Consider the following 24,364-nt stretch of genomic DNA (forward strand, 5'->3'; position numbering starts at 1 on the left):
TTTATTACTTGTCAGAATCTTAAACCGTCTGTAACGGCCATGTAACTGAATCATACCCGTACAAAACTTTTATAATTAATTTGCACATATAAAACATGGCAGAGATCTTCCATTCGCATACCTAAATTTTGTCAGTCCAGTTAAGTCACACATTCCAAACATAGTTAATTCAGTCATCATCTACCCACAATCATGTCACTCAAAACTGAACAAAAGTTCATTTAAATAATTTAGCTGGATTAATTTAAAAAACATAATTTATGATATACGAAATTGGATATAACAAAAATATTCATAATATATTCATTATAATTATCAATAAAAAGTAATATTATTTTAAAAAGTAATTAAAAAAAAACAATATTAAAAGTTTTTTCTTTTTTTCTAGTCATATCTTATCTAATCTGGGGAGCCAAGTTTGCCAGGATTGCCACTGGTGCCCTATCTTAAAAAAGAAAAGAAAAAAAAGACACTTTGCATGACACTTCAGGGTATAACAAATGTATAGACAATTAGGTTCTGGCTCTGATGTGTCACAGTGAATTACCCCCATGAAAAAAAGATTGAGTTTCGGAAAGAACAACCGCCATTCTGTCAGAGGATGGACCTAATTTTTCACCAGCGTTTGGAAGGGCATGTCACAACAGTACGATACACACAAGACCGCACACAGTTCCTTCCTCTGAAGCCGAAAGGGATCTAGCCATGTTTGAATCAATTTTTGAGAGTGCTCTACTTAGTTCTGTCATTTCATCTCAACAAGACCAAGCTCTACCAAACAGACCATCCAAGTGGAAATAACTGACCTCATACATCTTAGCTCAAGGACACAGGGTTGATAAAGCAACTCAATTTATCATTCTCTCTGTATTCTTATCAAGTTTGCAAATAAGGCACTACTATTGCACTTAATAACATAAACTCAACTTATGTCTCAATATTTATCTATCAGTCAATCAATAGGCTCAAGTAGAGTGCATGCTTTCAGGGTGGTGCATTACCTTATCCATTAATTAATATGCATAATACGTCCGTTTCTTCCTATCATGCACTTAATGCATTAATTCCTGATGGCAACTTAAAAACCAGTACTAAACGAGTCAATGAGAAAATCGCTGAACAAAGTCTATGAAAGTTTCTGAAATATCTTTGCAGTTTTTTGGCGGAAATCCAAAGGGCAAACGGAAATATTCAAATGCAGCAAACAGCTTTAAAGGAAAACAGTGTTGGTGCTTCCCTTTAGTGACCGTTATGAACAGTATAAAAAAAGAAAATCATTTGCATACTACTGGTCAGTCAGTCAATTACATTTCTGGCCCTTTTTGAAGACCACAGAAGCATTTAAAAAATACATTATACAACAACAATAATATATTAACAGTTATAGAATAATAGTTTTTAGAATGTTGCTATGAAGTTGCCATGCTCTGGGTAGTTGCTAAGGTGTTGCTAGGTGGTTGCTTGCTCAAAAAGCCCATCTCAATTATATTCTGGTCTCTAAATATGGCTTGAGTCTCTCCTTCAGTGCAATATTTTGTGCCTGTTTCATCATAGGAAAGTAACAGTACATGATTTAAAGTATCATTCCATTTAAAAAAAAAAAAAAACAGTCCAGGACGAATAAGTATTTTCACCGAATGTGTTAACCTCATTCTAACTTCGTATTTTTAATGTCAGACGTGATTCAAGGAGGCAAACATATCCAAACCAGCAAGCTAGTCCAAAGTTCCTCCCAGTAGAGACATTAATGTCACACCAGATATAAAGTGGAAGGAATAACACACAGAGCTAGATCTGTTCATGGGGAAGCCCTTGCTTATAAACAGCACTCTGTTTTGACCGTGGGCTCAAGATAGCGCACTCACGTAAATTTCACCACAGGTCGCCACCTCGTCTCTTACTTGTGGGGCTCCAACACTGAGCCGACTGTCCTGTGCTGAAGACCCAGACACCATTGCAAAATTGCTGGACAAACTTCAGAGTAACTCAAAATTTAGCTTGAGTCAAACATTCAAAGTCCAATTATATGACCCATTTGTCACTTTGTAACTTTCCAAAGATATTGCTGTATAACAGTGTCTTGTCAAACGTGTATCAAATGATTGTATGTGGAGGGAGTTTCAAAAACCTTGCCTAAACCTTTAGGCCAATCCTATAAATTATTAAATTGTAAAAATAAAATATTATTATTAGACATATTAATATTAGCTCTTAAAATACTGTTAAAATATATTTTCTATAATATATATATATATATATATATATATATATATATATATACACATATACAATCTATTCTGTAATTTACCCATAGGGAGAATTAAGACACAACTTTCCAGAACAAGACTGCACTAGAACCTTTAGAGAATTATTTTAAAAAATTCATTTTGCCATCACCGTTACCATGGCCATTAGTGTCCAACATTTCCAAAATATGGAAGCAATATAAAAGACAGAGAAAGCAAACCTTTATAAGGTGATAATATTATGCATGAATTTCATTCAGCTTTAGCCAAAAGTTCTGTCTAAAATTCACATAACACTTAGTTGAATAAATCTCTTTGGCTTAAAGTAAGCATATCTGTTTACTGTTTTCAAGTTGTTAAACCTTTCTTAAAAAGGAAAAGGTCTATTACTGATGGTTAAGCTACACCACACCCGAGTATGACTCAGTCCAAGGGCCGATGTTTCCAAACAAAGCCACAGAGACCAGAGGAACTAGGAGGAAATCCTCTCTACAAGCCAGACTAATGCTGGGCCATAGATTCATGACCTCTACTTCATTCCCATACACAAAAGAAATATATTTTCTGGATATGTTTTGGAATATATGCACATATTTGAAATTGGCCCAATATATATATTTCATACTTATATTTCATATATTTTTGTTATATTTCAGAATATATTTCAATTAATTTTTTTCTGTACGGGTACCCAAAAGTGTCAAAAATATATGTGGCATATATTCCAAATACATTGAAATATATTCTGAAATATAACAAAAATATATGAAATATAAGTATGAAATATATTTATTGGGCCAATTTCAAATATTTGCATATATTCCAAAACATATCCAGAAAATATATTTCAAATACAATTCTTTTGTGTATGGGTTGGCTACCTACTCATGTGTTCTCGTATGGCTGTGCGTCAATTCCTGTAATACCCTACACGTACTACTCCCTCACATACTATACTTCTTTTTATGTCTGTAAAATATGGTTATTATAGGAAATAGGAAGCACATTTCTCTCTGCTGTCCCACTCAGCAGTGCAAAGTGTTAACTGATCATGCTATCTGTTTTCAAATAAACTGCAATGTTCTACTGAATTCAAAAGAACACGATGACCTTAAAGAAAAACACTCCCGCAGGCTGTCAGGCAATGTTCTGAGCCAAAAATAAATAAATAATTCCTCAGGTTTAAAGAAACCTCAGGTTAGCTGCAAAAAAAATCATATTCTATTCTATTCTATTCTATTCTATTATATTATATATTATATTAGGACCTGAATGGAGTCATATCTGATTATCTGATTGGCCCACGTGTTACACGAACATTTGCATTAGAATGCAATTCTTACTTTACGATTAGTGTCAAACTATGATGTCTACTCCCTAAATGAACACTGCTCACTCAATGGGCTTTCTTTTCCAAAGCACTGACCCAAAGAGACAAAGCAGGCATGAAATGAGCCGAACACATTATTAAAAATGTCTTAATGCGTGTCCTTGTGCGACTCTTATATAGTTGTTGTCAGGCGTAGGTTGTATAGGAATCGCATGACAAAGGAGTAGAAAACTTTATTATAAACCACTAACTAAAACCAAAGTCCCTTTAATACAAGTCATTTCACTCGGCGGCCATCTTTGAAACGCTTCTCGGGCATGAAAGTGCAGCTCCTATCTCTTTGAATAGGGAAACATCAAATTCTCCAAAACTGTTCGCCAAGCTTACGATTAAATTTGAAATTACCAATGAAATCTGACAACAACTGTTTCTAAACGCTCGAATCATGACAGAAAACAAAATTGTTCAGGCTGGATCAAGCTAATGCGCAGTAGAAGCTCGCGTCTGACTGTTTCTAGGAAACGGAGCTTCTAACGGCAGCTGCAGTGACGCGATAACTTTACCAATCGGCGATTGGCTCTTATTTAGAAGGCGGGACTTATTCCGCCATATTGAGTGACGAGTGACGCGAGTGACGAGAACAATACGAGTGACGCGCCTTGTGTTATTCTATAGTCTTTGCTAAAACACAGGACATTGCTGGAGAATAATGTCACTCAACCACTTGGAATAACATAGACAATGGAAAACAGGAAACTGAAGGCTTAAAGTCTCCCTGTAGTCAATAATTGTATCCCTTAAAATTCATCTTTGATCACCAACATGTCTTCATGCCTTAAAATAGCTTGAATGTAACTCTACACCCTTGCCTCATTTAGTATACGTGGTTCTATGAATATGCAAATTAGTCCCGCCTCCACTCACTCGCACCAGCTCAGAGATCCACTCGTTGACGATCATACGTTGACCTGATTGGTTACAAGGTAGTTTGTGATGCCAGCGATTTCAAACTGCGTTTTCACTGCCGTTTTAAAGAGAAAATATTCAGCAATGGTGTTGACTTATGAATTTGCACATGGTTTGTCTTAAAGCATATTAAAAACACCACATAGACATATAAACAACATTAAAAGCTTGATTTTCACCACAGGAGGACTTTAAATACATAGGGATGATTGACTGAAATAGAACAGGTGTTAACTAATTAAGAACCATGGAAACTAATTAGCAAATCAGGCAGGCAAAAAACGGGAACAGAACACAGAGAAAACGAAACCAAATCAGATTGCATGTGACAATGGTCTCATGAAATGGAAGTAATGTAAATATCTAAGTTAATGACTAATCACGTCTCTCATTGAAGCATTTTATGTCTTGCTTTAGCAATATCTGTGCAGCTGTTTAATCTCTATCTGTGTCTCTGCCATGGTTGGTTAGCCCCATTTCGTAGGACTAGGATGTATCACTGCAGTGTTATTATCTGATGACCACTGTGATCACTAGTGACTGATTTAAAAGGATGGCTGACCTCTTGTTATCTGACTTGGTGCAATTTAAGGGTATTAACACCTGGATTGAATAAGTGAAAATGAAACACTGTACACTCTTAAATAAAGGTTCCAAAAGGGGATTCACATGTGATTCTGAATGAACATTTCAGTGAACAGAATAACATTTTTCATAATCTGAAGAACCTTTTTCCTCTAAAAAGTTCATTTTCTGCAATGCTGTTAATAAAAATCTTGTATCTGGAGGTTCTTCCTAGAACCATTGATGCCAGTAAAGAATCTTTATTTAAGAGTGTAGTAATGTGATAAAATCACTCAGATCACCTAAGCGACCACATAGCCAGTGTCGTTATTGTTCATTAAAACTAAAACCATTTTTGTTAATAAAATATAAATATTAGATGCAAAAACCTAAACATAAATGAAAATGATGCCTTGGCAACTACTAACTGAATAAAATAAGTTGAAGTTGAAGTACTAAAATGATAAAACTAAAACTAAAATGAAATATATATATATACTGTATATATATTAGAAATATTTAAAAACGATGGAAGCTTGTTTCTGCCACGGAATAAAACTATTTAAAAGATAAAAATTTAATAGCGACTTTTATCTTGCAATTCTGACTTTTTTTCTTGCAATTGTGAGTTATAAAGTCAGAATATCACAGAATAAAAAATAAAAAAGATAATTGCGACTTTTTATCACGCAATTCTGACTTTATAACTCGCAATTCTGAGAAGAAAAGTCAGTATTGTGTCGCAATTGTGTTGTTCTTTTATTCTGTGGTGGAAACAAGATTCCATAAAACACTAATGACAAAAGCACATTAAAAATAATAAAATGTAAACTTAAATTGAAATAAAAAAAATATAAAAGAGCTGAATTTAAAATATGAATAAATACAATAATAATATATAGATAATACTAAAATAACACTGTGCAAAGTAACGCTCATGGGGCGCATTTCCCGAACAACGATGTAACTCACTGCTTAACTACCATAGTATGATGCATCATTGAAGAAGTCAACTAGCTAGTCAAGACTGTTTCCCGAAACCATAATGTCCAATCCGATCGAATTTTACGAGGTGGCTAATTCGTTACAATACAATTTTTGCTAAATCGTACATATTTTACGAATTGCCAAATTCATATGAATTCGTATGAATGACCTACCCCTGACCCCACCCCTAAACCTACCCATCACTTGGGTTTAGGCAAATTGTACGAATTCGTACAAGTGAGGTTGTACGAATTCGTACGAATTAGCCACCTTTTAATCACTCGTCGTGAGGTAGAGTTGTATTGTCGCAAATTCGTCGTTCAACCACATTGGTTAATGATGTCACGCAGATGGTGGAGTAATAACTTCTTAAAATTAATCAATTTTGAGATTGAATTAATGCTAGATTTTTTTATATAAATTGATAATTTATCAATTACTGACATCTGATGACTAATTCTCATTTCCAGATTCAATCATAGGCTTGTTCTTAAAGTACGTAAACACATGCGCACTCTTCAAAAACGACGCTTTAAAACTCTTAACAAACTAAAAGACATAAATATATTCTTAATAAAATATATGTCAGCTTGCTTATTTTGCTGAAGATAAGGATATACTAAGTCCACATGTCATGCAAACAAGTACCTATGTTTCTAACCACAGGTCGAGAGCTGTGGTTCAGACCACTCAATTTTGCGATGCTGTTTTGCGGATGTTCGTTGGAACTATAGATTCGGGAAACACAGACTCAATGAACTATGCAAATAAGGACAGAACTTGTGACCATAGTTGGCTAGCGATGCTTTTGGGAAACGCACCTCAGGCAAATACACAGAACACCCTAGCAACAAATCAGCACCTTAGTAACTGCATAGCAACACCCTGGCAACCACATAACAAATTGAAATCAAAATGTGAATACATTAATAACAACATCACAAAACCATAGCAATCACCCCTGCATTGTGGGCAGTGACTTTTGCATGTGCAAACACCACTGTTTTCTTTAGAAAATTCAAAAGCATAGCTAGCATGCTAACATTCACACGCTTTTACTAAAACAAGAGTGCATGCCAAACTGAGCATAAGGATACACAGCCACAAATGCACACCATCCATGTTGACACTACCCATTACACTCGTCCCTCCCGGCATCAAGACAGTTAGCATTTATGGTGGCTTTAGTTTAAAGTGTCCTAAGAGCAACTGTTTTCCAATGCCCAGTCTCAAGTATCAACATGATGTGAGATTCCATTTTAAGAAATGAATGTTCCTCTCTGTTTGTTCAAACAGTCCATGTCAGGGTTTATGAGGTGCGCTAACCTTTTCTCAGAGAATCTAAACTTTGAAACACGTTCAAAACTGGGATTAAGATCAAGCAAAATAAAGTATATTAAAACAGTGAGCGACTGGGGTGCCAAAACAAACGATTAACAAGCAACAGGGATAATTTCCTCAAATCTGATAGGCTTCTGGGTAAACATGTGTTAATAGGGTTAGCTGACATACATGCATCATTATGTATAATGTATGTGTGTGTGTAAAGCAATTTTTGATGTCAATTCACATGCACTCTAGTTCACTGCAGATTCTCAAATTCAGCAGATGAAATATATATTCATGCTGGAGAAGTCAAATCTGGAGAGTCAACTTTAAAAAGAGGCCAGTGCTGATTTGCGATTTGTCTTTCAGCCAGTGGGTCAGATTTTGCCTCCCTCTCTTGCCATATGCTAAAAATTAATTCGGCCTTGATGCCTGCAATCTGCCAAAAACGTGCAAGCATAAACGCTAAAATCAGGATTTTCTCCCAATTAATTGCCATAAAGCCAGATCTGGCAGCTTTTGGTCTTCTATCCTCGAATCCTATGCCATGAGATTTAGGAAAATCCCGAACAAAGGAATTGCACTTCATATCTAATGTTAAAATGGAGTTCACGTTTGCGAATTATATATAATAGTAGGTGAAATGCAGCATCAGCTTCTAAAACTGCGAACTTATGCTCACCCTAATTCGTTGGTTAAAGGTGAACGTACAGTATATGGAAATTCTTTTAATTGGTCTCTGATCAAAAATCTAATATAGTGCATTTAAAATTTTCTTGCAAAAATTTTATTTTGTCAGATGCTATCAGCTGCTACTATTTAGAAGGTCATCAATGAAGAAACTTGAGAAAAAAAGAAGAAAAAAAAACCCAAGGCCAGCTCGTTCTGAACATGAATGGCCATGTTTATATTTTCACCCACTCCAATAGAGTGCTGCAGAATTATGTATTTGTCTATGCCAAAACCAATTTTAGCATTTTAGCACTTCCAGTTCCATTGTCCTGAAGGGTTTTTGGACTGAAAAAATGTCTGTGGTGAACACAAGCTCAAGATATTTTCATGTTTATTCAAACGACATACTGTAAAGCACGTGATTTTTTTAAAGCTCGTCTTGAAAAAGGCGGTTGCTAACAAGTGGCTAAATAAGACTACTTTACAGCCTCATTGTGTTTATAATCACACTCTTGCAAACTATTATACCTCCAACTTTCAGGGAAAATGTTTTTAATTAAAGACTGAAAAAGCTGAAGCCTAATGATGGTGATGTTGAAGTCATGCAACCTTGATGTGTTTTGTTTATAGCCTACGTTTAGCTTTTTACATCTGCCGATTGTATTTAAGCTTCGGAAAGGTTTGTGAAGATTATCATGATGAACAAAACGTGTAAAAATCTAACTTTTGTTGGTCACAGACCTTGTTTTCTGCGATAATCCAAAAGCCAATGGAAAAACCCTATTGGGTTTTAGTGAAGGGCACCAGTGTGATGCTAACGTACAGGTTGGCCTACAAGAATACGTCATCACTGCAGCACTCTATGAAACAACTTCTGAAACGGCATTAGCTCTGAATCACTGAAGTTTCCGATGTCTGTAAGTTTGTGTTTACTACCTACGAACTGCAAGACACACTCCATCATGTGATCTCAACATGATGGCTGCTGTGGACACTCCAATAAACTTTTTCTAGGCCTCTAATAAGACTGACACCATTGGCACAAAAGAAATACAAACTTCAGATGTAATGCTTCAAAGAAGTTCAAGAATCAAAGTGCAGTTCTTGACCGTGTGTGTGTGTGTGTGTGTTAGAGAGAGAGAGGGGCAATGTATTATCAGTGTACATTTGAGTGTGTTTGAGTGTCAACCATCTGAAGAAGGAAGCCGGCAGATGTTGAAATGGAAAAAGTGTAATTCAATCTGCAGATCAGCTTTTGTCGATTCTCAGGGGTGGATCTGATCGCAAACCTGATGAAACCCTTGAGCCCACTCACTATAACACTTATGCTCTCAGATCACTCATCACTAACACACATACTCACAACACTTAGATCATTCATCGCCAATTCTCTCTCTCTCTCTCTCTCTCTCTCAATACTCTGGGTTCATAAACACTGTTAACACATTCCGTTATAAATATAACCAACATATTAGGCTGTTGGGTAAAAGCAACATTTGCTTTCACAAGCTAAAACAAAGCATCTTTGGAGCTTAAAAATGTTCTTCTATGGCATCAGACTGTAAACCCCTTTTTGTAACCTTTATATTTAAGAGTACAGCTGAACTCTCCGTCTGCAGCTGGGGTGGTCTAGCTGGCTTCATGTCTGTCTGAGTGAGGGTCAGAGTAGGCCAGGCTGTCTGTTGGAGCAGTGGGGTGAAGACTGCATTCACTCTCTTTGCAGGGAGTGGAAATCCTGCAGCTATCGCTCTCTTCGCCTGCTTTCTCTCACTGCGCCACGCACGCACCCACCGCCACGGGCAACAAGGCACTCAGAGATGGAGAATTAGGCCACAAAGTAGAAGGAAGGACAGATTTAATGCTCTCTGTCCTCAACTTTCAGGTCGAAATCTTTCCTTTAGTTCATTCACACTGCAGTTGAACGTGGCTCAAATCTTCCTTCACCACATATTTGGGTTTGAACATCAAACATTGCTTGGAATTTAAAAAACAAATTCTGGGAACCCCAATATGGAAAAAAAAAATTTGTTCAATGTGATTTTAGTGTGAACAGTCAGAAATTCATAAGTGAAATTTCAGAAGTCATGTGTGAAATATTCATTGAAAATATATAATGATGTACATTAGGTCACAAATATGACACTTGCTTTTCATGAATTATAAGTTCAAAGGACTTTAATTAAATGTATTGAATTCAATTGACTTTATACTAGTAATTATATTATATGCTCTTATAAATTACATAAAAAATATGTATATATATAAATAAATTATTTAATTACATAAACATTTTTTATCAAAAAAAAATATATATATATATTTTTTTTTTCTTGCATCACACTGCTTTTTGCTGTTATTCTTCAAGCATTTCTTAATGTTTTAAATAATAAAAGGGCATAAATGTAGTAATATAGCACAGTAAAAACATGGTAAAATTCAAAATTTCAAAATGTTTGCACATTCATTCAAGTCATGACTGTTATATAAGATTACGTTCCAACGGGTCCAAATGGACCCGGGAATGCAACAAGTGTATAACGTTTTTTTATGGATTACAAGTGTTAAGACTGGTGCCTAACATTGATAGTACATTTATTGTACATTTTATTGAGATCTTTGAAATTAGGTGCATGTCAGGCTAGTGTGTTTTATGCATCTGGGTCAGTTTAGGAGCATCTCATATTGGTCATATTTAAAAGGTCACCAAAAAATGTTTTATACAAAAATTTTTAATGCATTTAAAAACATCCAGATCACTTTGGCTTTGTGATGTAAACTAAAAAAGACTGTTGGTCATTTTGATTAATATTAAAGCCTATGCAAAATATTATAAACAAAGGAGAGTGCAAACAACTCACCAGTATTGAGGTCATCACAGCAGACTTCTATTGAGTCAGAGGAACAGTCACTGAAGTCATCCAGAGATATGTCTTCCTCAATCTGCCGCCTTAATAAAACAAAATGAAAAGAATAAGACAATTAGACACAGTGCCTTTCCCAGAGCCTCATAACCAAAAACCAACTCTGCTCCTTGGAAATGTGCAAATATGCAGGTGTTATTTCACTGAAAGCCAGTCTAGAAGTTCAGACGCAGCATAATTGGTATTTTACAAACTTAAAATAATCAATGTTCAGTGCTATTTTCAAACAGCAGCTTTGTCACTGTAACGGCTGGTTTATATTCAGTTACTCTAACATGGCAGTGGCCCTGATGCCAGTGTATCCTGTGCCCACCGGGTGTCCACTGCACTGACTCATTAGAGCAGATAATTCTGAGAGTGTTCATGCTGGCAGGAGAAGCTTTTTAACCATCTACTGTGCCCCAGAATTCCCAGCAGGCATACAGAGGGCAAGAGCGACACAGTCTCTGAGAGCGGGACAGAAACTTAAACCGCTTCACTGATTCAGCGCTGGAAAGATTACGAGTGGGAAAGGAGGCTAATCTGTCAGCGTAAGTGATGGCCTGTCATATCGGTCAAAACTGGATGAAATGGGGAGAAAAAGAGTGAAAGAGACAAAAGCGACAGAGAGAGAGAGAGTGGGCTGGGCAAAGACAGGTGTGAAGACAGATAAAGGGAAGACAAATTATGCAGCAGCATAATTGAATTGCTGGAGAAATAACAAAACATGTAATGCAGTACATGTACAAACCGTTAAAACAAGACAATTTGACAAACAAATTTCGAAAACTGAAATGCTGATAAAAATAAATAAAATAAGTCCCTGATTAAATTTCTTGCACACTTGCTAGTTAGAAGGATTTTGTACGTTTTCCTTTAAGTTTCTGCAAGATTGGGAATTTCGATTGTTGTTCATAAAATAAAATAAAAAGAATTTCACTTGACCTGATCATTTTTCTTTTCGACGTTTCACACTTGCAAGTGTTAACCCAGAATCAATTTTAAAAACAGCTTAATGTAATTCTATTGCAATCCTGACTCATCTTGAGTGATCTAAGTGAAATAATACTGAGGAGTCGGGTTTCAAGATTTTAGACTCTCTTTAGATTTGTAAACCCTGGGGTTTGTCCTTATTTGCATATTTACATGGTTAACAATATTCTATGTCTCAAATGTAACTGCTTTAATAGCTGTCCATCATGCATAGATGACCTTAGTGGGCACCTCTCTTGATGATGGCCTTGACTCCAGGTCATATGAGCAGGACTTCTTAGCCCAGGATTAAAAGTGCACTCTAAGATTTCTTTTTTTCTTCACAAATTCTACTTTTAGAGGTGCAACAGCTTGTCACTTGGCCAATAGTCTCAAAGGTACCTTCAAAATGTATACCTTCTTAGTAGTACCGTAAGGGTACATATTGCTATACTCTAAGGTACTAATATGCACATTTTAAGGATGCAAAGTTGTCCCTTTAAGGGGCAGATAATTAGAAGAGTGTTCATGCTGGCAGGAGAAGCTTTTAAGCAAGAGCGACACAGTTTCTGAGAGCGGGACAGAAACTTAAACCGCTTGACTGATTCAGCGCTGGAAAGATTATGAGTGGAAAAGGACTAATTTTTGGCATAGGTAAGTTGTAATACAAAGTTGCCCCTTTAAGTGTACTGACCCAGTGACAAACTGTTGTATAATCGTCGTGATTTTGCCAAGTAAAACATGTTCTTGGATCAACAACATTCTTTTCCAAAAACACAGTCCTAACACTATCCCTACCCCTAAACCTAACCCTACCCATAAGTTATCTCTGAAATAAGCTTTCATGTAGCTCAAACAGTAGCGTGTTGGTGCTTGCAATGCCAAGTTCATGGGCTCGATTCCCAGGGAAAGCAAGAACTGATAACAATGTAAATGTGTACCTTGGAATGCAATGTACTGTAAGTCGCTTTGGATAAAAGCGTCTGCCAACTGCATAAATGTAAATGTAAAATCAGAGGGAAATTATGGTGAATAACACTTATGTAGAAGGACTTAAACCTGGCTATAAGCCTAAACTTGACATTAACGGTAACCATCCCTCAAAATCTGATTGGTTGATTGGACTGTTTTTCCAGGATCAGCAAGAATGTTTATGTGAACAAGGATGCTGACAGTCACTAGCATATGTTGTGTTTTACATATCAGTCTCAAGCATTAGGGGTTAATGTCCCCAATCACACTGATTAACTAGCTTTACTAGCAATCCCTCCTTGGTCAAAAAGCTTTACTAGAAAAACCATTATGAACAATTAGGTCAACATTATACTGACTCTGCACTAACTAGAATAAACCAGCCGGGTCTTTTTGGTTGTGGTCTAAACTGATGTTTCGATCATAGCAGTGCTACTGTCCCTCAGTGTATTTTTAATAACTTACCTGTATCTGAAAGGTGCGACGGCCGCCATATTGACCTTTGGTGTCTGTTTGGCTTTGAGCAGTTCAACACTAGAGGCGTCGTGTTTAGGGACTGCAATAGCCTCGGGTGGTGATCTCTGTGGGACCTCCGGGCTGAGGTCATCTGGGGTGCACATCTCCTCATCTGAGAAGCTACTGGAGGCACTGTTCTGCAGGGACACTCTCTCTCTATGGACTCTGAGGAGACTTGTATCAACGTTAGTGGCTGCTGGACCAGGCCTCAAGTTTTTGTTACTAAATTTGAACGAAGGGATACCCGTCTTGCTTTGACTGCTTCCAGAAGCAGCCCTCTCCTCATGGCACTTGAGTTCTTCTGAGATCAAGCCGTTACCATTGTCCATTCGTCCTGTCTGAGAACAAAAGATCCCACTCTGGAAGTTCTTGTTGCCATTGGACCGAAGGTCAAGCATGCTCTCTGTCTTGGACCCATCCAGATGACCCCTTGAAAGTGGGGACACTTTCCGTCGAACTTGTGGACTGTTATGGGCTGATCTAGAGTCTTGGGTCTGTGTTTGAGAACTGGTGGAAGAACGTTGAATAGGTGGACTGCCTCTTAGAAGCAGATGCTGGTTTCTGAGGGTGGTGTCCCTCAGTACATCTTTGGTGGAGACAGCTGTAGGGCTGCTGCTACTACAGGGGCTTTTGTTGCTAACAGGGATGTGTGTGGATGGTCTCGGAAGGCCACTGCTGGTGCACTTGGGCTCGGGTTTCGGGGAGGGGAGTCTGGTCCTGTGCATAGGTATGCCGGAGCCCGGCTGGGCTCGTGGAAGACTCTTCACATTCACTCCCCCACTCATGATGGCACCAAGTCAGATGCTGAGAAAAAAAAGGAAGAAAAAAACACCATGAGGACCTGAATCAGTGTATGTAGCTGTTCTCTTTTTTAGGAAAACATGTTTTTTAAAGATTGACCCACAGTGCACACACACATGCCATTGTGTCGTCTCCACAGCCATTGGTTTGTTGATGGAAAACCCTTGCATATTCAAGCTGAGTGATAACTTAGTGATACTGGATGATAAGAAGGATTCTACATGTAAGACATTAGTTAAATATGATGAAAGTGTGCTACTTATAGGGTGCAAACTGCCTTAGATACTCTAAACAGCAAGACAGGAGTGCCCTATAATATAGTATATGAATATGTGGTAACTTATTTAAATGGGGATGTCTGACAAATGGTGAGATTTCTGGATCCATATCGGAGTTACAATAGTTTGATGTACAATTTTAAACAAACATTTGGAGCTCTATATCAATCTGTATAGTACACATTCCAAATATCTTTCTTTCCTGTACACAAAAGGGGTGAGAAATCTTTAACTTCCCTTATTAAACTGTTGAATTATGGTTTAAAATAAAACAAGCTTTAAGTACAGTATAGCCTACAGCAGGGTTCCTCAACAAGGAGTTCCTCAAAAATTGCATATTGGCCGTTTATTTACACATTTAAAACACAAATTTTGGGATTTCTGAAGGGCCGTTTATACGACACCGTTTTCAACTAAAAAAGGAAAACTGTTTATGCGTTTTGGCCATTCATTTACACGACAACAGCATTTTGGGGGCGGGGGCCTGAATACACAAACTTTTGAAAACAGGTTTCAAAATGCAAGCGTTTGAAAATGATACCATTATCGTCTCTGTGTAAACTACGAAAACAGGAATTTCGGTGAGTGACAAAGTGACATCGCCATCTACTGGCCGGGCATGAATAATACAGTAATCGTTTTCACGGATCTATGTGAACGGGGATCGTTTTGACAAACGTTTTTTCTGTATGCGAAAAACGCAAAGGTAAAACTTCATCACTGTCATGTAAATGTGCCCTAAGATTAAACTTTTTGTTTTTGAAGAAAACAGGAAGAAACATGGCTAATAGATTGCCTAATAGATTTATCCCTTATGCAGTGCAGCAATTTTCACTTGTTATGCTGCACATTTCAGAACATTATTACTAATTCAGTTGACACTGAGGGTGGAATTTGCATCTACTCGCAAATTACCAGTTATTATTATTATTCAGTTCTCTGGCGCGGTCAGCAATCACACTACTTGTATACTTATAGTCCTGATCTGTGCCCACGGACAGATCACACTAGTCAAAAGGGGGTCAAACATGCTCCGACATGGTTCAGATCGCCTAGTGTGCATACACCCTAAAAGCAGGAGAATCTAGATTTAAAAAAAAGAAATGCCAATGCTAAAAATATGTAAAATTATTATCATTCAGAAATATAATGATTAATTTGATCTTGTATAAAAAAATGAAATCATATCAATTATTATTACTACTACATTTAATGAAAGATTAGAACATTACTGGAAATCTCAGAGGGTTTACAAATAAATAATTTAAATCATTGAGGCTCAGCTGGCAAAGTCTGGGAACCCTTAGCCAAAGAGTGTTAAAGAAAAAGAAATGAAGACACTATAGAAGTTCAGAGAGACTAACTGTTTGTGAACAGTACTCCCAAATATAATGTAAATTCCCACCTGTTGCATTTAAACACAAATGACATCGGGTGTTTAACTAAATCTGAGAAAATCTCCTCAAGAGCTTCTCTAAACAAAATCCTGCCAAGGGGAAGGATTTGGCACGAGTGGTTAAGAGTCTTGTTAAAGAATACAGGAGAAAAGGCAGTCGTTATTTGAAATACTTGCTTTAGAATTAAAACGGGTGATTATATCAATCTCATTTTGTTAAGCCAACAAAACTCTTCCTAAATACTGTAAAGCTCCATCTGGTCACAAAAATAAATCTACTAGCAATAGGAATGGAGATATTCACTGTGGTTTAGTCAAAGACCTTTGAACCCTTGCCAGTTCAGTTAGTCTGGCAGATATATATTCCATTCAGTGCCCAAATGTAGAGGCTTTCATCCCAGCCCACAGACTGGTCAAGATGGCCCCAAAACCCTCACTGTTTACTAACAGTCCCATGGTAACTATTGACCTTCAAATGTACAGGCAAAACTCAATCCATCAAAATCAGGGGTCCTGCAAACAACAAGCGTAAATGCTCTCTGGCAAACCAGAATCACAGCAAGTGTTACCATTCAAACCGTGTGGGAGACCTCGAGTGCATGATGGGATGCAAGTTGAGTCGCCTGTGGTCTGAATTCAAGCCACAAACCAATCTAACATTAAAGAGAGCATGTAATACAATAGCCTTGCTTGAAAAGGTCTGCACCCTAATGTTTTCATGGGAATGATCCGTTTTCCCTGAGAGATCTGATAGGACAGAATTAAACAACAAGAAAACAACTTCAGGCAGTAAAGATTTCTTATATTATTCATGTCTTAACAATCTTCTTTTCTCCACTTATTGATTTTTTTTTTCAGCTTTTATGCCTGCTAAATTTATTTACCTAATATTAATATACCTAATATTAGCCACAAAACTAATCAATCACATATATGTACAAGTGAACGCAATAAAACCACATGGAAATACATTCTGACATTAGACAACTGTAATAAAGATTATAATAATTTATTATAATAAAGATACAGTGAACTGTGATCTCAGGGCTTTTAGAAATGTCAGGATGGGTCAAGTTTTCATAATTTTGCCATGTTATCACAAAAGGTCAGGCTGTTTGTCCTGGGCAATAACTGTAGACAAGGCTTTGTAGACAACAGAATACAGAAACTGAGTTTCATTAAATAAGCCCCAGGCTCCACTATTTCTACAACTAGACTTACAGGAACAGAGAACATGTGATAAACAGCACAATTTCATCACAACATTTTTCCAAATTCTGCTCTAATGTAATTAGAAGTATAATGTAAAACAGGACATTGGGTAAGAGGAGGGAATTCACACTGACACTTAAGAATCAGGCTATTGTTTAACAACTCTAATCCTTTAAACAAATACCAGAATAATCAGAAAATGAGCTTTCAAATTCAAATGCAGTGAGAGACAGGGCCTAATCGTCCATTTCATCATATGTATCTTAGAAAACTGTGAATGAGGTTTCAATTACCTTCATATATCTGAAATATTTAGTGCATCATTTAGTTGCTCAACTTCAGATCATTAGCTTTTCGGAGACAACATTCATTAAAATTCCACCCGAAAAACCGTAAGCACACAGAAACAAATACGAATGGTTAACATTAACTCTACAAGTCAGCATGATGTCCAACATTAAGTGAGTTTGACAAGACAAAGCCAGTCTTACAGAAACATATTCCCTTAGCCTTATGTTTTAAACATTTTTAAAAAGAAAAGAAAATCACCAACAGAAGCAGTATATCATAAATTGTCATCTTTACCTGAGCATTGACTTTGGCCTACAGCAAACTACAGTAATCCAATGTTCCTCAATGTTTCATGAGCTTGTGTTGGAGTAAAGAGAGGCGAACAGAGAGAAGAGGAGACGGTGTGTCTACCATGTGAGTTCTACAGTCACATGATGCACAAAACCCAGAACAAGACGTTTGCTTTTGACGATTAAACCATTAACAGGGCCTTGAAAGCTGACACCACTGGTGTCAATAGTGTTCTGTAACCAAATAAAGGCTGAGTTGTCCAGAAAACCCTTACAAAAATTCACCATGGTATTCATAGTTATGGTCAACACAGTAGCAACAATTATTATAACTATAAGCTTTATACATGTATGTAGGATGTTATTCAAATAGTGTAAGAATGTCTGTCATTTTGTTCAGTCATTTTTAATGATAATGATAGAATTTCAGGATTATTAAGTGTGCATTTATAATATTGTGCAATTTATAAAACTAGCCTAGGCTGGTTGACTGTTTGAGCTGTTCTTCCAGCCTGGTCACACCCATGCTGGTTCACTTCTTTAGCAGACCAGCTAAAACCAGCTGAATACAAGCTTGGCCAGTCTGGGAGACCAGTTTAAAGCAGATAAGAAGGCTGGTTTTAGCTGGTTTTATTTTCAGCAGGGTTGTGCAAGATTCAATTTTAAAAACTCAAAAGAGTTACACTTACCATTTACAATGACATTCTATTAATATATTGTCAATAATACTAAATTCAATCCAGTGCATACTGTAGCCTAATATAAATGTAGTGTACACTTTGATATGCCATGCTTCCTCAAAACCCAGCCAGACAACAGGTGAATTATTAACTCTGTTTCACAGGCAGAAATGTGGGTCAACACACTCATGCTTTGTTCAGGTTAGCAGAGACCTACAAAAGTAGAACCTTTTAGGGGTTCCCATCATGGAATCATTTTATGAATTTAACAGCTCGTAACCATACTGTACTTTATCACTAGAAAAAAAATCGAAATACCCTGTTAAAAGTATTATGCAAAAATGTAAGACATTTGTCCTTATAGAACCTTCTTTTTGCCTAAAATCACTCTTTTAAGGGGTGGTTGAATATGATTTCACTTTTCTAACTTTAGTTAGTGTGTAATGTTGCTGTTTGAGCATAAACAACATCTGCAAAGTTACAACGCTCGAAGTTCAAAGCAAAGGGAGATTTTTTTAAGGACTACAACAAACGGCTGGTAGGGACTACACGACATTCCTCCCGGGTTAGTGACATCACTAACCCTAAAATTTACATAAACCCTGGGAACGTGATTTATAGATTATCAAGACAGAATATGCTAATCAATGACTAGAAGATCACTACACATAAGCTACATAAATTCATCAACTAACCATTCAGAAATGTTGTCTACATGTTGTCACTTCTCCTCGAGTCTCTCCATCATTGTCTGACTTCGGTTTGAACATAAAAGGCTAAAAGTTTTTGAAATTTTCAGTGCATGTCTGTGTGAGGTACAAGGGCACAAGCTCTTGAAGCTCCGCCCTCTGTGCCGGGAGCAGCAGCTCATTTGCATTTAAAGGGACAGACACAAAAACGGCGCATTTTTGCTCACCCTCAAAAAGTGACAACTTTAACATGCTGTATAAAAATATCTGTATTTTGAGCTAAAACTTCACATACACACTCTGGGGACATCAGAGACTTATTTTACATCTTGTGAAAAGCGCATTATACCACCACTTTAAAATTGAGTCAAGAACCTTTGAAAACCATTGAATCTTTTTTCTAAGAGTGTGCAGCTACAGCTTGGATTCACCCACCCATTTTGCTATTTCCGTGAATTATCAGTTTAATGAAGGGCCCTGAATCATTTCCTCTAAAACCATCAGTTGAACTGTAAATACCTGTTATCACAGAGAAGAGCTGCAGTTTAATTACCAACCAAGAAGCATCATTTGTTCAGGCCTTCCCACGACTTTATCATCAGACTCCAGTCAAACCCTCAGCAGTGCTGCGTTGGACAGGAAAATAAGGTATAACTACATCGCCTGAATGACTTCCTCACTGTGACATCCCACAAACAGTCCAAAATAGACAAAGTGATGGAATAGAAAACCTTTTACGTGTACAATGTCTTCGGCTCATGACCTTGTAATAAATCTCTGTCTTACCGATTCAATCCGGACGCTTTGTAGGAAAGGTTATCCAATCTAAGACCGACATTACAGCATCATGACTGTTGCGGGTCAGATCAGAGGCTAATATGGTGTGACTCTCTGTCTCTGTCTGTCTTTGTTTATCTATTTTCATCTCATCTTATATAACATTTCAACTCAAAAAGAGGAAGAATGAGCCACACAGGTCATGTGTGACCGGCAGACAGACACCAAGCCTATCCATATCCTTCCTTTTCTTTGTTTTTTAATAATCCAATAAACGCCAGGAGAGGTCTGGGGCACTTCAGATGCCCTATTAATAATCATTAGGAGTCCAGCGGCGGCAGATGGGACCCGAGCTGGTCTGTAATGCCATGGAAATTTCCATCCAGAAGAAAGTCAGATAGACACATGCCTAAACACAAGGTATTCCTCAACCACCAACACATGCACAACAGGTTTATTAGTAAGCAACACCGCTCATCAAGGTGAAAACCACAGGATGTTTCACATGCCGTTTATCTCGGTCTGTGCTGACATAGTCAACCTCCTTATCGCGAGTCAACACATTGGATTGACATGGATCCTGTCAGCCAAACAACATTCAAGGCCGAACTACCTGCTAAATCTAACAGCAGACCTCCGAGCGACCACATGAGAGGGTAAATCTGCAGTCTGGTTCATTCTGATATGTGTTGCTCTGACTTGAAAAGGACACTGACAGTCTGAATCTGTGTAAAGTCTGCCACCTACTGGATGGCATAAGAAGTGGCGAAGAACGGAGCTCTATTTTCCAATAAATGTCCAAACGTGCTCTTATTTTATGTCATTATGTTCCATAAATGACCATATGAGTGTGCCCACCAAACATTGAGTCTTCAGCACTTAGCCTATCTGAGAGCACTGTGAGTCCACAAACCCTATTATCAAATGTAATTTGCATTTCAAGTGGGTCCTTGTTTCCTCTGGTTGGCATGAACACAACGCAAAATTAATATTGTGGCCTTGTTGCAAACAAACATTTGTGGTGAACATAATGGAAAATTGGTAACAGTTTATGTTACAGTGTCCTTGTTTCATATGTTACATGTACTTACCATAGTAATAACTAACCCTAAACCAACCCCTAATCCTAACCCTATAGTAAGTACATTTAGTTAATTATCATTACTTATACTTAAATAATATAAGTACACTGTGTACACAGTGTAACCCTTTATTTTAATGTGTACTTGTTATAGTGCATTTATACATTTAGGGTTAGGATTAGGGTTTGGTTTGGTTTGGTTTTGGTTTAGGGTTAGTTGTATGTAATTATTCTTAATTTATAGTTATTTCTGTACTAACTACTGTACATGTGCAGGTGTAACAAGGACACTATAAAATAAAGTGTTACCAAAACACCATAGGTATTTTATAGTAATAAATAATTTAATTAAGTTTATTTAAACCATACCCCAATTTTATTGTAATAATGGCAGAAACTATAGCTAATTTTGTTTAATTTTGTGTATGATGATAGCTAATATGTATGTTTGGTCACACTTTAGTTTAGGGTCCAGTTCTCACTATTAACTAGTTTGGTGTTTGGTAACCAGTTCGATTAACTTTTCCCTCAATAAACTTCGAATTACTGCTTATTAATATTTAGTAAGGTAGTTGTTAGGTTTAGGTAATGGGTGGATTAATGGATTTAGAAATGCAGGCAACAAATTAAATAAATACATTTGTATTACTATTACTATTACTATTACTATTATATTTCAATAGTTTTTTTTTTTTTGGAGGCAAAATCAAATAATAAATAAAATAAAACATATTTCATTATATTAACAGTTTATTTTATTTTATTTGCAATAAAAATAAAACAAAACAAAATAAATATTTCATTATATGAATTGTTTCTTTGCAAGCAAACTTGAATAAATACATAATTATTAATATTATGTTACTACTATTTTCTGTGTTTTTTTTTTTTAAGGCAAAATAAATGAATAAATAAATAAAATAAAACATATTTCAGGTCACACTTTATATTAGGGTCCAATTCTCACTAGTAACTTACTATTGACTTTGACTTTTCCCTCAATAAACTTCTAATTACTTTTTATTAATAGTTATTAACGTAGTTGTTAAGTTTAGATTGGGTGGATTAAGGAATGTAGAATATGATCATGCAGAATAAGGCATTAATATGTGCTTTATAAGTACTAATAACCAGCCAATAATCTGCATGCTAACAAGAAACTAGTTCATAGTGAGAATTGGACCCTAAACTAAAGTGTTACCGTATGTCAGATTTTTATACGTTTGATTTTTCTTTCATCCATAATTCACACAAATAAGAAATGATAGCGTTTCTTTTTATTTCAAAGATAAATATTTTACAACAAATTAGCTGTGATTGTTACTCATTAGTCAGCTGCCACATTACAAGCTATAAACTTTCATTGTTCCTATAACAGATGTGCTGAACGTTCCTCCTATTTCCCTTAAAACTTCGTATTGTTCGACCTGCTACTGTAGATAAAGTGTGAGTAACACGGCAGACAATGAGATGGTTAATCACAAAGCGCTGTGTTTTCACTTGTTGAGTGACCGTGTGACTCATGAAGCCGAACACAATGGACACCCAGTCAGAGTCCCTCTCCCTTAAACTCAATTAACTTCAGTTCAGCACATCTGAAGAGACTCTGAATGAGCGCTGACCGCCTCCACTGGTGACCACTGTCATTATGTGCTCAGTGTGTGTGTGTGTGTGTGTGTGTGTGTGTTGGGGGGCTGTGTATTGATAAAAAGGTTAAAAAGGGTCGAGCCTTTCTCGCGTGTTCAGTGGGTCTGAAGCTCTTATGACTCATTTGACCCTGTCATTCATCAGTTAACTTCACTGTATATTTGATGTTGCCACAATGTCATACGCTTAATACAAACCGCATGTGTGACAGAGTGTATTAATTAAAAGAAAAGTATGGATGCAAATATTTATACTTCAAACAATCAATGGATTATAACAAACAGATGTTACTGTATTACAGCATCTCTCTGTAATTGGAAATGATTGATCTGTTGCTTTTCTCTTCTGTGAAGAGCTGATTTAATCATCTCAATAAAATACCTGAGGAAATATAAAATAATATAAGTGTCTGGCACAAATTCATCTGTCACTTAGAAGCAAATTAGACAATTATTAGACAAATTATACAAGATGCCAGCATGGACAGGTAGCATGGCATGCCTCATCTTCCAAAAATCTGAATAATACTCAAGGTAAAAGAAAATTTGACCCAATTGACAAAATTCAAGAGACATTTTAGAATCCAAACACTCACTATAAAAACAAGCCTGTTGATTTGCCGACATGAAAGCAACAAGATCTCAGCACATCAATCAACCTAATAAAGCCTCAGATAAGTGTGTATTAATCTACATCACGCCAGTTACTCATCACACCTGAAAGCCTCACAAAAGTGCAGAAGATTCAGTACAATTTTGATGTAATTTCTTTTTATGAACAATTTTAGTACTGTTGAAGTTCAACATAAAATGCAGGTCCTGAAGCAAAACCTGTTGAGAAGTTCTGAAATCTATATCTCTACAGTCAAGTACAGTACAGATGATGACAGCCCTGCCTCCAAACATGACATCCACCGAAATCCCTGGAATGAGAAACATTATACATCTCCTCATTCAAATTTTAAACATGTCCTCTGTCCTGAAAAAAAAAGCTCCTCAAATCACTTTTTCCCATACCGCAGTGGCAATCATTCTCATACTGACACATTCAATAACTAATATGCCTTCATATTAGTTCAACAAGTATTATGTCTTACCTTACTGTTTCACTATAACTTCTGGCTTCTTAAGATTGCCGTTGAGAAGCGCGGGCTGTTGATCCGTGTGCGATCCTAAGAAACAATAGGATGTGTTTTTTCCTGGATTACACTTGCATCCTTTGCCGTGCTTTTCCAATGAAACACAAAGTCCACTTGGAGGAAACAGGAAGCTTCCTCGCAGGGCAGCGAAGCCCTCGGCCAATCAACAGCCTCCGATTCTGTTAACGCGAGGAAGTCTTACTCATTCACAAAAGTTATTGAAAGCTGACCGAACTCTGACATCATATGTCTGATATGACACACAATGACAATGTCAAAACAATGTTCAAAAACACTGTACCGCCCAACATCATACAGTTATATGAACCAGTCCAACCAGACTAAACTGACGCAGTTATACTCCTTATAATGAAAGTGTGGCTCTCTGGTAGTAAACACGCGCACTCAAACTCACACATGCTGGGTCACTAACAAGTGTCACACTGACTCATCCGTCCCGCACAGCCCTGACTCAGAATGAAACACTCATTATACCTCCGAAACACAGCCGACTGATGAAAAACTACATCCACTTGTGACACACGTTTCCTGTTTGGAATCCGAGCATCTCTGCTGCCTTTCTGCTACAGAGACTCAGCCTGAGGGTTGTATCATTCCACACATCTCTCTCTC

General features: G+C 36.9%; 1 protein-coding gene across 1 annotated transcript in view; it reads right to left on the reverse strand.

Moving 5' to 3' along the window:
- Positions 1-17,813, reverse strand: part of nav1a (neuron navigator 1a) — a 127,622-nt gene extending 109,809 nt beyond the window's left edge. Inside the window, exons 1-3 of the mRNA XM_084428930.1 lie at positions 17,724-17,813; positions 13,401-14,255; positions 10,950-11,038 (exon numbers count right to left, since the gene is read on the reverse strand). Coding sequence (XP_084285056.1) covers positions 10,950-11,038; positions 13,401-14,236 — 925 coding nt within the window. The 5' untranslated portion in view covers positions 14,237-14,255; positions 17,724-17,813. The remainder of the gene's footprint in view (positions 1-10,949; positions 11,039-13,400; positions 14,256-17,723) is intronic.
- Between the last annotated feature and the right edge of the window lie 6,551 nt (positions 17,814-24,364).

Source organism: Rutilus rutilus (assembly GCF_951802725.1).
Source record: "Rutilus rutilus genome assembly, chromosome: 13".
Taxonomy (NCBI): Eukaryota; Metazoa; Chordata; class Actinopteri; order Cypriniformes; family Leuciscidae; genus Rutilus; species Rutilus rutilus.